At 43.3% G+C, this 15397-nt stretch overlaps 1 protein-coding gene across 5 annotated transcripts in view; it reads right to left on the reverse strand.

Moving 5' to 3' along the window:
- Window positions 1–809: 809 nt before the first annotated feature.
- Jade1 (jade family PHD finger 1) overlaps window positions 810–15397 on the reverse strand; it is a 55790-nt gene continuing 41202 nt past the window's right edge. For all 5 annotated transcript variants that reach the window (XM_005069676.4, XM_013113091.3, XM_040754456.1 and 2 more), the window contains exons 9-11: window positions 13159–13680; window positions 7662–7779; window positions 810–4500 (exon numbers count right to left, since the gene is read on the reverse strand). In XM_005069676.4, the coding sequence (XP_005069733.1) occupies window positions 3617–4500; window positions 7662–7779; window positions 13159–13680 (1524 nt within the window). In that variant the 3' untranslated portion in view covers window positions 810–3616. The remainder of the gene's footprint in view (window positions 4501–7661; window positions 7780–13158; window positions 13681–15397) is intronic.

The raw sequence follows: 15397 nt of genomic DNA on the forward strand, positions 1-15397 counted from the left end.
AGGGATCTTTTTTGTGGAATGTAGATCGGTTCCTCTTACTTGACCTGTTAACATTGTTCTCTGCTCAAAGGGATTTAATGAAATCACTCTGAAAAATGTTAAGTACTTCATACTTCATAAATACAATCTTCAGGAATAACATCAGCCTGGGCAAGCTAACCAAGTCATAGCAAGTCCTTGAGCATCCTAATGGTGAAAAACTATGGCTCACCACAGTTTGATGCCTAGCACAGGCTTTGCAACTCCAGTAAAACACCAAAAAGCTGGTCTTTGCAGCAGCAAAGATGGAAAGCAGAGTCTTGCACATGCTGGACAAGAGTTCTCTCTCAGAGGCACACCCAATTATGTTTTTAGGGGTGTTATTTTTGAAGATTTTTGAGAATGTACCTTCTGATTCTTCCTCAACTTCCCAAGTTACAGGGTAACAGGCATATGTCACCTCGCTGGGGAGATCAAGGTAGGAGGCATAAGGCTCTGAGAAAACTGAAGCTCATGAGGCTTAATGACTTTGCTATGGTTATATGAATAGTAAACCACAGCTCAGCCTTTGAACCCTAAAGTCTGTGTCACTTCAATAATTGTGTTCAAATCTAAATAATATCCTGCTCAAGGTGACACATGGAGGGGTGGAAGGGAATGGGACCCACACTGGGCAACTATTAGTGACAACGTCTAGAAACCAACCTAGTGATTCTATGTCCTCTGTACGTGTGTCCCCTACAGTTCTCATTCTCCATGTAACGGTGAGACAACAAACCCACAGTAAGGACCCTTCACCAAAAGCAGATTAACACAACAGACACTTAAAGTTGTATTGCAAAATGTACAGCATTTATTCACATACAGACAAAAAGGCACAAATTCTACTAAATAGTTCAACAAAAAAATACAGCTGTCTTCAACTAGTTTTATAAATACTTTCAAAAAGGGGGTAGAAATAAATACAGGATTGGGCCATGTAATATAAAATAGTCATCTCTACATATACTTTGTTTAACTTCTGATTTTAACTCTTCATGCACCTTTTTTTTTTTCAATTTTAGCTGAATGGACACCAAGCTAGGCACATAGTGAAAAATCCTCTGTACAAGGTTACAAATGTAATGACAAGTTTGTCCATTTTAAAATAATTAAGATTTGTACACAACACATAAAACCCTTCATTTAAATTTTGTGTTCATAACCTAACAAATGACATTCCAGGCAACTTTACAAAAGTTTAACTAGCCTACATTTTGACATAATACATTGATCATAATAAAAGATATTTCTTGGTCAGGATGCACAAGGAAGAACAAACAAACAAAAAAGCTCCATACTAATAGAATGCAAGTGGGTAGTGGGCTGTCGCTGCGTATGGCCGCCTCATACAGAGTTCCCAGCATGACATGAAACTAACTTACAAAGCTGTCGTTACACTGTCAGAAACCGCGCTCTATACCATTTGAACTTCAAAGCAGTAATAAAAAGTGGGCTTTTATTTTTTTTGTTTTGTTTTTGTAGGGGAATTTTTTTTTATTTTTTTATTTTATTTTGTTTTTTGGTTCAGCAAACTTGGAACATTTGAAAGCTTTTCAACCTAAATGTGGGGGGAAAACAGGTAAGGCATTATTTTTGCACAAAACTAGCATTCCTAATAGTGCAAATGGGTCTGGTGCCCCTTAAACTGGTGAGAGGCTATACACTCACTAGATTAATTTAGTTTTTCTTTCTATGGCTTCACAAATTATTCCTCTATAAATTCTATTCTCACCCAGTGCTGTTGCTGCAATCCAAAGATAACTAGATAGAGTCCAACCTTTTCCTGGATCCAGCAAAAGGTTTTTGCTCATTGCAAAACATCTAATTTTTAAATTAGTCTACAAGCGAAAGTACAACTTGGGACTCCTAAGAACCTTCAAATACCAGTAGCAACAAGCTGATCTGGACAGCAGTCTCAAAAAGAGCTCCACAGCTCAAAAATAGTCAATCTAAAACCTGGGTCATCCTTTCCCCTCCCCTGAATTAGCTACTACAATGTACTTGAGAAGTTAAGACTTGGTTTGAAAATATACATACAATGGGATGCATCAGATCTGTCATTTGATCATCTGATAATACTTGCATAGCAAGATGGAATTCAATAAGCCTTTTCTGTTGTTTACGATCATCTGGAAGACTTGAAAGCTTCTACAAACGCAAAGCATTGCTCATTAAATATCAGAATGTCCCTGCCACATGGAAACAGATGTATAAATGAATCAGGAATCTGAACATTGATTTAACAAACTAAGGGTAATTTAGGGGAAATGGGGCTTATTCCAAACGCCCTTAATTCTAAATCTCATTGCTATTTCCTTCTCTTAAATCTGATTCACAACTACACTGAATGCCAAAGAAAATAACAGGACTTTTAACACTATCCACTTGTCTGAATACATACGCACTACATGAGTGCAAAAACAGAACATTGTACTCAAATTTAATGCTAAATTTATTATTGCTGATAATTTACTAGTTATTGCCATTTGCAATTCGAAAGTCCAAGTTACAAATCAGAGTTTATAACTCCAGAAAACCTACTCAAGGGTACATTGACTTCTTTCCTATATAGCCTTAGTCAATATAAGAGCTTGACGCAACATATTGCCTTTCTATTGTTTTAACATATAACCTGTTTTACCTTTTTTTTCCCTTTTGCTTAAGGAATCCATTCATGGTGGAAGCCTGGATTCCTCAAATATGCACTAGTGGTCGACTCTGGGGAGTAAGAGTCACCAGAGTCTGAAGTTCATCACTTGAACTTGAATAGTCACTGTATTATTGGAAGCCAGGTGGTCAAGTACTGGCAGTAGCCAGGGAAATCCAAATTGGGTCCGAGGACCAGCAGTTAGGAAAGAGGAAGGTCAAGAGGACTAGTAACACTTGGTTCTTGGCTGCCCTTTCTCACAGAACTTTCTCAACAGCGTCCTCTCCACCCGCTCTATGTCAACAGCCCACTCGGGGCTCAGGACCTGCTACACCGGTCCTAAGTCTCACTTCAGTAGCTCAGCTCTGTCCCTCCAGCCTTCCATCAATGCCTGTTGTGTAAACTCTTCCCCTGGATGCCACGGTGTGCAAGATCCCAGTGTTGCTGAAGCTTCTGAGTCCCGGCTATTCACACCCACAGCCTGGGAGCCAAAATGCTGTCAGCATTTACCATTCCTAGAAAATAAGTTTTGTGGGCTATAAATAGTACATGAAGACTTCTATAAATAGAATTTATTCATAACATCAGAATTCTATCTGATTCTGAGTATCCAAGAGTTTGTGCTTTGGAAAAAACCGTGGAGGGCAGTAATGCAAGGTGCCTCTGAAGCCTGGCCCTCTCTGTCACTTCATTTCTAGTGTTTAGCTCAGGTTCTAATCTTAGTGTCTTGTGGCTACAATCTACTCTTCTGTTTCCTCAACAAGTTGCAAATAACACAAACTTCTCACAACAATGATTTATAAATGACTCTGGAAAAAAATTCAATCTGAATTGCAAGGAAAAATGTTTGTGTAGCTCAGAAATAATGGGTTTTTGCTTGCCCCCATGTTAGAGCTCTCCTCAGCATGGCCAGCAACAAGCCACGTGCTTTCCACACCGTCTGTTTCATCAAGAGGCCAATATGCTTCTCCTGATGATGTCTGTCCTCCTGCTAATGGTGCTGCTGGCATGGATACATTTCTTCTCTGATGCCTCACTCTCTGAGTCACTCATTTCCACATCAGGGACATACCCATCGTTCTCACTGTCAGATCTTAACCTGTTCTTTGCCCTTTCCTTGCCTGGAACTCGGCCTAAGCCCAGGTGGGAGCAGTCTGAGTGCTGGTGGCAGGCTCCCTCCAGGGCTTCTCCTTGCTGCTGCCGTTCCCCCTTCTTTGGAATCCGAAATCCTCCCCAGCTTTTCACTGGGCTGGCAGGTGTTGTAGGCACTTTGACTAGGGAGCCATTGCACTTGGGCACAATCTCCTTCCTCATGCCAGGTGCTGACTGCCCTATTCCAGGGGAGGCGGCAGCTCTTGTGTTGTCCAGATGCCTCTGGGATGTGTCTGTAGACCTGAGAGGCTTGTGACTCTGCTTAAAAGATTTGTCCTTTAAGTCTCCTTTAATGAGATCACAATGAAAACGATTGTCTCTTCTTTTCCCGTGGTCTGGTGTCACCACACCGTTTTTCTGTTGTGCTGATGATATGAGACGTGCTTCTGTAAAAGTCTTTTCAAAGCTCAGAAAGCTCTCTGGGACCCCCAGCCCCTCCCTTCTACCACACAGAGCTGGCTGCTTTAGCAAGGTCTTCCCCTCACTCCCAGGACTATTCTGCAATGGATCCCGCTTATGGGACTTTTTCATCGAATGAACCAAAGAAGTACTACCCATTTGTTTCCTGAAGAATGCAGAATGCCACTTCAAGTCCTCTATCTTGGGAGCATTGGGACCCACAGAAGGACTATTGAACAAAAGCATGTTCTCCAGTGAGGAGGAGCAGGAAGAAGGCACACCTACAAACAGAAAAACAGGGGGAAATTACATAAGCAAATCCAAAAGAATAAAGTTCTAGACTGAAGCATCATTACACAAATGCCACCCAAGAGGCTCCAGCACTTTGTAGGGAATGTTGTGAAAGACATGACCTGATTCGGAATCTGCTTTCAATCTAAGTAGTCAGTATACTACATTTTTTTCCAAAGCCACTAAAATACAAATTTTCCTGAAACTGTTCAAGGACAAACAAAATTCAAAGAGGATCTGACTTTCAAAGGAGAATCCATTCAGAGTCTTGCCAAGGGCTGCACTTCCTCTACCTGGCTACATAGCAGCCACTGTACCATCTCCAGTCACCATCCACCGCTTCCCTTTCTGAGACTAACTAGAGTGTTCGTTCACGGTTTCTCCAAAGGGCCATTGAGGAAAAATACATGTAAATATATAAACTGAATAAAGGTAGGTATTCACAATAATTCTGGACATGTAATATGAAAAGAAGTTCATTATATGCAAAATCTATTTGGGTTCAATTTGTTGTCCAAGTTAAAGATAAGTTAGTCTTTTATGTAAATCATACAACTTAAGTGTCTTAGCTTAACTTAGTAAAAGCTTACATTTTATGAAATAATATCAATTCTCATCTCTTCAATAGAAAGTGATACTTCTATTTTTTTAATTTTTTATTTCTATTTTATGTGTATGGGTGTTTTGCCTGCATGTATGTCTATGTACTACATTGGTACAGTGCCTGTGAAACCAGAAGAAGGTGTCAGATCTGGAGCTAGAACTGAAGTTTATTAAAATAGACAGTTGGGAGCTGCCATGAGGGTATTGGGAATCAAACCCAGATCCTCTGAAATGCTAGAACAGCCAAGCACTCTTGACCACTGAGCCATCTCTCCCGCCTGACACTTCATAGTCTATTTCACACTTGTTCTGTATGTTAGTCATGACCCACCAAATTTATCTCATACCCTCCTACTCATTAACCTGGTCTGAAAACTACTGGTGACATAAGGACCATGTTTCTGCAAGAGTATCAAGACCAGCTACAAAAAAATTCTCACATTTTGTGTCTCCTGTTGCGGAGAGTAAGGTTCAACTCCAATGTATTACAGGAGCCCTCACAAGACCTTACTACCCATCAGTTGTAGGCACAGCAATACGGCTGAGGCAAACTGTTGGCTTGGAAATGCCTGCTTTCTCAAAAACACAATCACTGGAGTGAGTCTGTTTTTATGAAAGCCACGTGTGAGGTGGGTTTTCTGTTGGTTTTATTGAAATACCCAAGCAGGAAACAAAGGTGACGAGGGTTCAATGTTGTCTGAACTGTAATTTCTATCTACTGGACTTGGAGCCTATGTCTCTCAAAAGTATCTAAGATAGGCCTCCTATAAGCACCATTTCCCCCAAAGATGCTCTCCCTACTTGTTCCCAGAATCACAACAGTTTGAGCCATGAATTCTAAAGAACACATGTAAAGTCATGGTCATTGCCCTTGAATCTGTCTTACAAGGCAGGATACTTTAAGCATCAGAGTCTAGAAATGGCAATGAAAAGTCACCCTAGAAGACTTCGCCCATCCCACAGAAGAATAAAAGTCATTTCAACTGACCATCGTGCTCAGCAGTACCAAGAATTCTGGATGAATCTACATTACAGTGTCATAATCCAAAATACATCCTAACCTTGTGAAAAGAGTATCATTCACTCAGCCAACTATAAACTTCAGCCATGATGCAAGTGGCTGCCTGTGATACTCATAAAAAAATAACTGCTTTCAAGCCACACGAAAATCATCCTTCATGGGTAATCAATTACTGATTCCATAGCAAGTACTAAAAGCTTCAGCTGGCAGGACTCTGCAGGGTACACTACATTAACCATCCCAGGCAACACCAGCTTCCAATGGAAGAATGAAGAGCTGGAGGATAACATTAAAGGATCTAACCTGCACTGCTTTACCTATGACGCTGTACTGTGAAAAACTTACATTCAACTGTTTGCAACTGAAGTTCAAGTTCCAATAATGAAAAACACTTGGTCCCTCTGAAAAATATTTATTCTTAGCAAGAACACATCTAAGTTAACGTTACTAATATTGGAAATTTCCCTCGGTCATTTTTGTGTGTTCAGCTAGCCAAGTTATATCTGGTCACATGTATCTAATTCTGAGCCAGTGTTTGGATTTCAACAGTTTTGAACAACATATGTGTTGTTTGTATGCCATAATTATCTAGAGAAAAGACCACAAAAATCAGAAAGGGAAGAGTGAGTCGACTATGACTCAGCACACACCAAGTGTCAAGAATGCTGTTGCTCTAATTTTAAAGGGCAGTCCAAGGTGGAACCACTCATCCTCTTCCACGGAAGACCAGCCCAAAACTACCTGCCCCTGACTCAAAGTGTTGAACAAATCCCAGGACAGACTTCCTCCATGAAACTCCTTGAATTGTCCTCACAGAACATTGGTGCTAAAAGCATACTTTAGAGGTCATGGTTCTACACCAGACTACTTAAAGAGCAAATGAATCTCAAGAGTAAAACTCTTGCCCAGTTTGAAGTCGAAGAAGCATACACCAAACATTTTTCTTCCTTTTTGGCTGGCCAGAACAATGTAAATAGAAGACAATAAATGTCCGCACACTCAGAATTCCATCTGTAGCTTCAGAAGTCCACCCTATGTGTTATAAAATGAGTTTATGTGGTGAGTAAGCAGTCTTAACATTTACATGTCAAGTCGCTCCAAAGGCTAGAGAATGCATACCTTTGTAGCTACCCCATGTTCATCAAGAGCACTGCAATGAAGTCACTTTCATCTTAATCTCCCCATAGTTACAAGAGGTAGTTTGAGCTAGCATTCCCACTTTACATAAGGAATTGGAGAGACAAGTAAGGTTTACAACTTTACATAAGGAATTGGAGAGACAAGTAAGGTTTACAACTTGCTTCTATTTGGTCAGCAGGGATATGCTACAGGCCTCAAATCCTATTTAAGGCCAAATTTAGCTCTTTCCCTATAACATAATGTTTAAAAATGGTCTTTAAATATGAACAGCTGTACTATTTAAACTTTCTACAGGACAGATGAAAGAGCAACTGTTTTCCCTCAACAGCAGTGTTAAGGCTACAAACCCCTGCCCTACATTTTGCCCTTCTATGGCTTAATGCATACCTGAAACTCTTTCTTGCTCCAAGAGCTTAGTGTAAAGACTGAAAATCTGTTCCTGGACTTTGCACACAGATCGTTTAATCTTTTCCCTGCGGGTCACCATGTAAGTGAGGTTCCGAACCTAGAATGTAGAGAATAAAGATTCTAAGTGAGCAATACAGTAATACTTCAGTACTCTCAGTTTTCCTTTACCTGAGACACACTGGCCCTACTCGGGCCCCGACACACATGTGAAATCCAAACATGCTTTAAGCATTTCATCCTACCACTAGAAGGATTACGCTTGTCTATTCCCTCAGTGTCTGCAGCAGCCAGAGTGACACGGGAGGAGCCGCACAGAATAGAGTCCCACTCCTCCCCCAAGTCTGCAGCGTAGAGACCTCTACTGTTTGCTCAGGACTTGCTGCCTTGTGCCTAAGTTCTGTTTACCATCCAACAGTGTCATCCCAGCAATCTTACTGTCAATGGACCTAGCAAATTCAGAAGCAACCTCCCTGCATGCTTTTATCAAGAGTCTTCCAGGCCATGGCATAAGACGAATCCCTTGCACAAGGTTCTCTGGAAGATCAGATGAGCTGCTTGTCCACTGGGTACAACTTTGCAAAGCCAGACCAGCAGTGCAGTGTACTCCAGAGGTATGCAAATGCCTAGGAACCGATAATGAATGAATCTATGGATCATCAGTTTAAAACCGCTACTAACCTCATTCTAGTTCATTTGTAACTGAAAGATCAAATGCTAAGATTCCCCACTCACACAGATCATGTACACATCCACTAGTTTGTTGTCAGTAATCTACCTTAAAGCCACCTGTCATCAAAACTAAAGAATTAAGTCACTAAATCCCACTGATCCCTTGATCCTAAAGTCCCCTGGTAAAAGGGACACTGGATTGGCCTAGTGGTGGCGCACGCCTTTAATCCCAGCACTGGGGAAGCAGAGGCAGGTGAATCTCTTGAGTTCAAAGCCAGCCTGGTCTACAGAACTAGTACCAGGACAGCCAGGGCTATACAGGGAAACCCTGTCTCAAACAAAAGTGACTAGACTGCATGGGCCTGAAGACAAAATGTCAGCTGCAGCCCACCACTGAACAGCTGAGCCTTTCTTCAAGAAGATGCCCATAAAACCTCAATAACCTCAGTGGCAGTGGCAGAAGTGGATGACCACAGGCTCCTGACTATCATCAATGGCACCCTAAAAACACATCCTTCTTTTGAGCAGTCTTTGTGTCGTGCTGCAAATTCAAAGTTCACTGGCTGCTTCTCTGGCACAAGCCATGCCATTTTGCACACTGACCACCACCAGGGCTCAGTCTTCAGACTCTCTAATCCTCACAATCCCAGCTGTGTCAAGGCAGGCCAGTTTACAGGACAGGACAGGAAGGCAAACACTACCACTTTGCTGACCTTGACTGACTTGACTATCAGGGTCTTCCCGTGTCTATTTCTACATTAATCACTTACATTATTAATACTGTCAAAAATAGGCTGATTAAAAAATTAAAAAGAAAATCACTCTCCTTGTCTAAGTTAAATATAATATCACTGGACCTAGCTAACTCTGACAGCCATAATCCCAGGCAAGGAAGTAGGTGTTCTTTAGAGAAAACTTAAGCAACAAGGGATTAGAAATGGCTAGCAGGCTATTCATTCTCTTTAATAAGTAGTATCCCACCCAGATGAGATTATGGGTGGGAGCTCAAAAACAAAGAATCAAACCTAAATCCTCATCTCAAATTCAAAACTTTGGATAGTACACATAAGTCAGATTTTACATAAAGATAAATGTGATTTTTGGAAACATGAAATGGGCATTCTAGTTTATGCTGATATTCAACTCTGATGGATAGCAAATACATCTCAAACTTGATTCACAAAAATAAAAGTAGGGAAGCCGATCTCAACTTTGGTGGCTTGTATGCCAGGAAATTTACCATGGCCTCTAAGTTGAGAAAAACTCCTTTATTTCCAGTGATCTCAGATGAGGAGTTTCTAAGTAAATCCACAAAGCAAAAAGGCCATGTTTCCTAGCTGGGATCAGTAAGATCTAATTGATCTAGCTCTGGCTAGCTAACAATTGTAGAGTTGAGCTCCCCAAAGTAGACCAAAACATTAAAAAAAAAAAAGGCATTCTTGGCAGGAATCTAGCCATGGCCTCATGGCCTTTGCCCAGAGAACTTGACTGATATCACTCAGTCAAACTTCCCCAATTCATCTTCCTTCAGCTGCTAGTATCAGGAAGCCAAACCCATCACTTCATGTCCCAACACCAGACTACATCCAAGCCATCAAAGGGTAGGCTCACAACCAAAAGGTCACAATCAGAAACAATGCTGATGATTCCAGTTTGCACTTTTAAGTTTCCAGAATGTTACTGTTACATCAAGGACTCTACCCTGAGACCTATCAGTCTACCAGCCAGGAATAGTTGCAGTGGGTTTTCTTAACTCTAAGCAATGCTCACCACACCAATGCCTTATATGCATTTTGTTCAGGGAACAACTGTGGTCTCAAGTGGGTTTTCAAAAAGTTCCATTCCACTAAGTGACAAACCATAGGACTGTCCCCCTAGAACTTGGCGCCTTTCCAATACAACTTAGTGCAGAGGGAGAATGTCTTTATCCGAACCAGTACTCCGTTTCTGAGCTAATATTTAGTACATCTTCCTAAGCAGATGCAATAAATTTCCTAACTAGATGGTCAGGAATCCTGTAAGAGTGAGGTGGCAGCCTTAAGAACTTGGAGAGTCGCCCATCACATTACCAATCATCCTCTCTTTTCAGCACCTCCTGATATCCATCTAATTTTCTGGTCCAGAATTGGTACCCAGGTGTGCAAGGCCCCCGAGATGTTCATTTGTCGAAAGAACCATTAACATAGTTACTGAGTCACCTGCATTTCTAATGACTGCTACTCACTCGTTAGTTTAGGAATGACCACATGCCTTGATTCCAGTCACCTGTGTTACCTCCTTCTTGAATGCCTGTCTTGTACTGATATTGAATAAATAGGCAGATCACTAACGTACTGAGAAAACAAGTTAATTGTAACTTTGTTTTTTTTTTCTTTTGTCATGCCTGCCCTGATGAGCCCTTGGCCTGATACACTTGTTTATAATTGCAAAGCACTATACAACTCTCCAGGGTCTGGCACAGACTTCTGCGTTTTCAGACAGCACTCAGAGCAGATGAGGAAAACATAACTTTTCATTATAAATAAACCCTTTTACACTGACACTGAATTCATTAAAACTTTAGAGTTTTTAACAATAAATGTTAAGTAATGCCACCTACACACACACACACTCACACACTCACTCGCACACAAACCCTGATTTATTCCCTAATACATCACAGGCATTATTCTACTTAAAAAGCAAAATGACGACTCGGAAAAAAGTTCAGAATTTAATTATAAGTGTATGTTAATCTCAGTTAACTTAAATACAGAAAAAGAGTTAGTACACCACAAGCATTTTCTACACTTTTATTCTGTGGTGATTGTGAAACAAACACAGTCAAAACATAAGACTTCTAGTCCTTCACTCCTGAGGACTATCTGACTCCATGCACCCCAATTACAGCAGCTGTTGGGTTAGAATGGTACCTTCTTACCATAATACCCATTTACCCTGAATCCCTTTCTCAGTAACATACCACAAATGCATGTGGTTCTTTGCACTAACCACCAGGGGGAGTATGGGAGCCTCATCAACCTGCTCCTGCCTCCCCTTAGCCTGACAACAGCCACCTTACAGAATCCTAACATGGTTTAGAAAGGGACATCACAAAAAGCCAGCATTAGATGGTGTGTACTAAAAGGGCCTCTAATGAGCACTTAACATGACTTTCATGACTACCCATCTCTCACAAGGTGCTACAGGCCTCTGTGAGAACTGATCCTTTTGGCTAAGTACATCTGCCGTCAATCCCTGCCCTGCCTACACTCTCATTTCAAATCATCTAGGAGTCAGTTCTCTTGCTGAGCAGGTGATGAATCACTCCTCTCTAATAAGTGAGGGGCTTGAGGGAGATATGCATTAACTGTTGCAGGCCACTTGGGTGCCTCTTAGCACAGGCTGCTTCAGGCCAGAACTCTGCATCCCAGCTCTGCCACACTAATGAATTTAATAGGTAGCTAGCAGTCAGGGGAGTAGGTGTGAGAGGGGCTGAAGACACATCCCCAATTAGTAAGCCTCAGTCAAAACTACCTCAGGGAGCTGGAGACCCTGGGGAGGACAGTCCACTCCTAATTATTCCTGCAGCAGGAAGAGCGGTTCGGACTGGGACTCCAGAGGTAATGGAGGGTGGGGGCGGGCGGCACCAAGCCGCAAACGGCTGAAGGAAGTGCCAGCAGCTGAGGCTCCAGGCAGCCAACAGCCACTTCATCAGCAACCCAGTGTGACAAACACATGTCTGTGTATGCAGTGTACTGAGACCACTAAGGACTCCAGACAGACCCAATGCCCCTGTGCACCAGGAATCACACACACACACACACACACACACACACACACACACACACACACACATCACAGAGAGAAGAGAGAGACAGAAGAGAGAGAGAGAAAAGAGAGAGAGAGAGAGAGAGACAGAGAGAGAGAGAGAGGGAGAGAGAGAGGGGAGAGAGAGAGGGGAGAGAGAGAGGGAGAGAGAGAGGGAGAGAGAGAGGGAGAGAGAGGAGAGAGAGAGAGAGAGAGAGAGAGAGAGAGAGAGAGAGAGAGAGAGAGAGAGAGAGAGAGAGAGAGAGAGAGAGAGAGAGAGAGAGAGAGAGAGAGAGAGAGAGAGAGAGAGAGAGAGAGAGAGAGAGAGAGAGAGAGAGAGAGAGCGGACAGGGATGCATGTACACACAAGCACACACTGTATGTACACAACCTCTGTGATGACTTAGCACCTCACTGCTAAGTGTCTTCTGTAACAAGTGTGTGTCTAAGTCCATGCACACACATCAGCACCCATAGCCTGCTCTGCTCCACAACAGAGCTGGGAATGCCCCTGTGAATTAGCCTAGAAGCAAAGATGGGCCATTGGGAGGCAGTGCTTAGCTCTGTCTGATGAGCCTTTCATCAGCCCCTAGGAAATGTCTCCCCAGGTTGAACAAGAAATTCCCCTACTGCTGCCCCCTCCCCCGTAAGTCAGACACATCCCAGTTCTCAAGATCAGGCTGTAAACAATGCTGAGTCAACCCTGTGGTGGTGTTCCTGGTGCTCAATCCCCTCCAGCGCTACAATGACAGGAGCGAGCGGGAGATGGAGGTACGCCCCATCTGATCTTGGGAAAGTGTGTAAAGAAAGTCATCAGAAAGCAGCTCCCACACTGGCAGTCTTGCACACTGCAGTGAGGTTACCAGCCCATAATATATTTAGCCAATACAACCCCATGCTGTAGTGTGTACAAGAATCTGAGAGTAACAACTGGCTATCATCTCTTGCTCTGGGCAAGTGCTCGCCTCTTTACATCTTCTTCTCTAAGTCATTATAAGGTGTCAGTGTCAATCATTACCCTCTCCAGGTCCTGCCGCAGGTGCGTGAACAGCTGCAGCCTCCTAAACAAGACATCCTGCTCCCGCTTGGCTAGATTGTCCTCTTCATCTTTCTTTGGGGTGATGAGGGGCTTGTTGAAGTTGACCTTCCTCTTCAACTTCCAGTACTGGTACAGGAAATCCACTACTTCCTCGGGCAGTCGCAGGGCCCTGGCCACATCCAGCAGGTTGACGAACGTATAGAACTCATCCTCCAGCTGCTGTAGCTTCTGCTTGCGAACACTCACGCGGTGGGCCTCTTCTCTGTTCTGCTCCAGACTGGCAAAGGGCTCCAGTGGGCTCCCAGGAGAACACTCAGGGGCCCCGTTCTCCTGTGCAGCCCCCTCACCCAGGCTCTCTTCGGGTTTCCTGTGTGAGCTGTGCTTTGGGCAGTAGGACTTGAACTTGACTTCATCATTCTCTGCCAAAATGGTCTTCATCTCTAGGCCACGGTCAAAAGCACAGGTCACATGGAAGGCTGTCCGACAGTTCTTCACAGAGCACTGCAAAGAACACGCAGAGACCATTACAGAGCAGCAGTAACAAGAGCCCCTAGTGCTGGCCACCCCACCTGACGACAGAGGCACACTCACTGAGACAGGAAAGTTGGACAAGGATGAACAGGAAAAGGAAGGCCACTGGGGAACAATGCAGGTAAAACTTTCACAGCCCAAACTATAGCTTGCTTCAGTCGCTGCATTACAATCTCAGGGGAGGCAGGGGGAGTGTACAACTAATTGGCCCTGTAGATGAGGATGGCAAAACCCTTAAAAAAACATGCACTCCATGTACAGAGGATACTCTGAGGCATTAGTCTAGTTCTCAAGACTTGTGCTCATGTGGTTTTATACAAAATGTGAACAGGAATCTCCTCAGCACACACATTCCTAGAAGGTTTTAAAAGACTGAATCCTCGGTGCAACCCCTAGCTGGACAAGGTTCCAACTCAGGTAGGTAAATACAAGCAGATTTCCTGGAAGCAGCATCCAGGATCACGCCAGAGGAAGACAGAATAACAGACAAGAAGCAGCTCAGGGAGGATAGAGAAAGGCCTCCCTGCTAGTGCAGAATGACCACTGCATCAGAGGCTCCCTTCCTGTGGGCCCCCGGGAAGTCAGCACAGCGGCCAGGCCTCATCAAGATGCACTGAACACCCTGCTCCCTCCCCGCCTGCACAGGGCTACAATTTAGTGCCTTTGATCCCGACACAAGCCTCTGGCCAGCAGGAGCAAAGTGATTAACTTCGCCCGTCTGATCTCACTGAGCAAATCCCTAGAAAGAGGTACCTCTCGGAGGCTGAAGCCAGTCCCTTAAAAGCAACTGTATTGTGTGAGGCCAAGGGATCCCTGGGGCATGCCAGGGCTGCACAGACAACCAAGGATCTTGTGCTCCGGGATAGCTGGAAAGCTTAATTAAACTCATTCAACAGACCCTGCATCACATAACCACAGAGAGTAGAGACTGGAGTTGGATTTCCCCCTCATCATTTCAGTGTTTGAGATACAACTCAGTGCCAGCCACAATTTAATCCTTTACTATAAAAACCCAGCCCCTTCACCACCCCCAATTCCAACCACCTAAAACATATGCACTAAGATTAATCTCTACCTTTATAACTAATCTCAATTACAAGAAACGTGTGAAACCAGCTTTGGTGGCAGAACACACACAGAGACACACCTGGCCACTATCAGGAAAAGGCACTACTTCTCCCCAGCAGCACGAAGCCAAGTGGGAAGTAAAAGTGGGAACAGATGACTGAGACACAATCTGTGTTTGGCTTAAACTACACTTAACCCAGGCATTCTAACCTTAAAGAGAAATGAGCTGCAGCAGAATATTTATACAAGGCTCTGAAAAGACGCCAAATGGCCTTCCTCTGGGGTTTCCTATTCAGGTTGACTCAGCAAACAGATGTTACAGAAACATAAACCAGAGTCTTCCCAGCTGCAGACATTTTGGAGAGGAATTCTTTTAATAAAAATCTAGTATGTGAAGATATGAAAAGTCATCAGCCTTCCTTGGCCCCTTCTTCAAATTAATGCTCTGGGAAAAGAGGTCAATGGCAATAGAAAAGCCATTACATCGCCTCTCCTTGAAAGACAAGCAGGGCTCCCATCTGCCGCTCATGGAACACCAAGTAAGGAACAGGGTTGGTAAACTCAAAAGAGCAACTAACACAGGCACGGGGACAGCCATTTTCCCTGATATGCAACAAGC

This window comes from Mesocricetus auratus, unplaced genomic scaffold, assembly GCF_017639785.1.
Source record: "Mesocricetus auratus isolate SY011 unplaced genomic scaffold, BCM_Maur_2.0 Super-Scaffold_100011, whole genome shotgun sequence".
In the NCBI taxonomy this organism is placed as follows: Eukaryota; Metazoa; Chordata; class Mammalia; order Rodentia; family Cricetidae; genus Mesocricetus; species Mesocricetus auratus.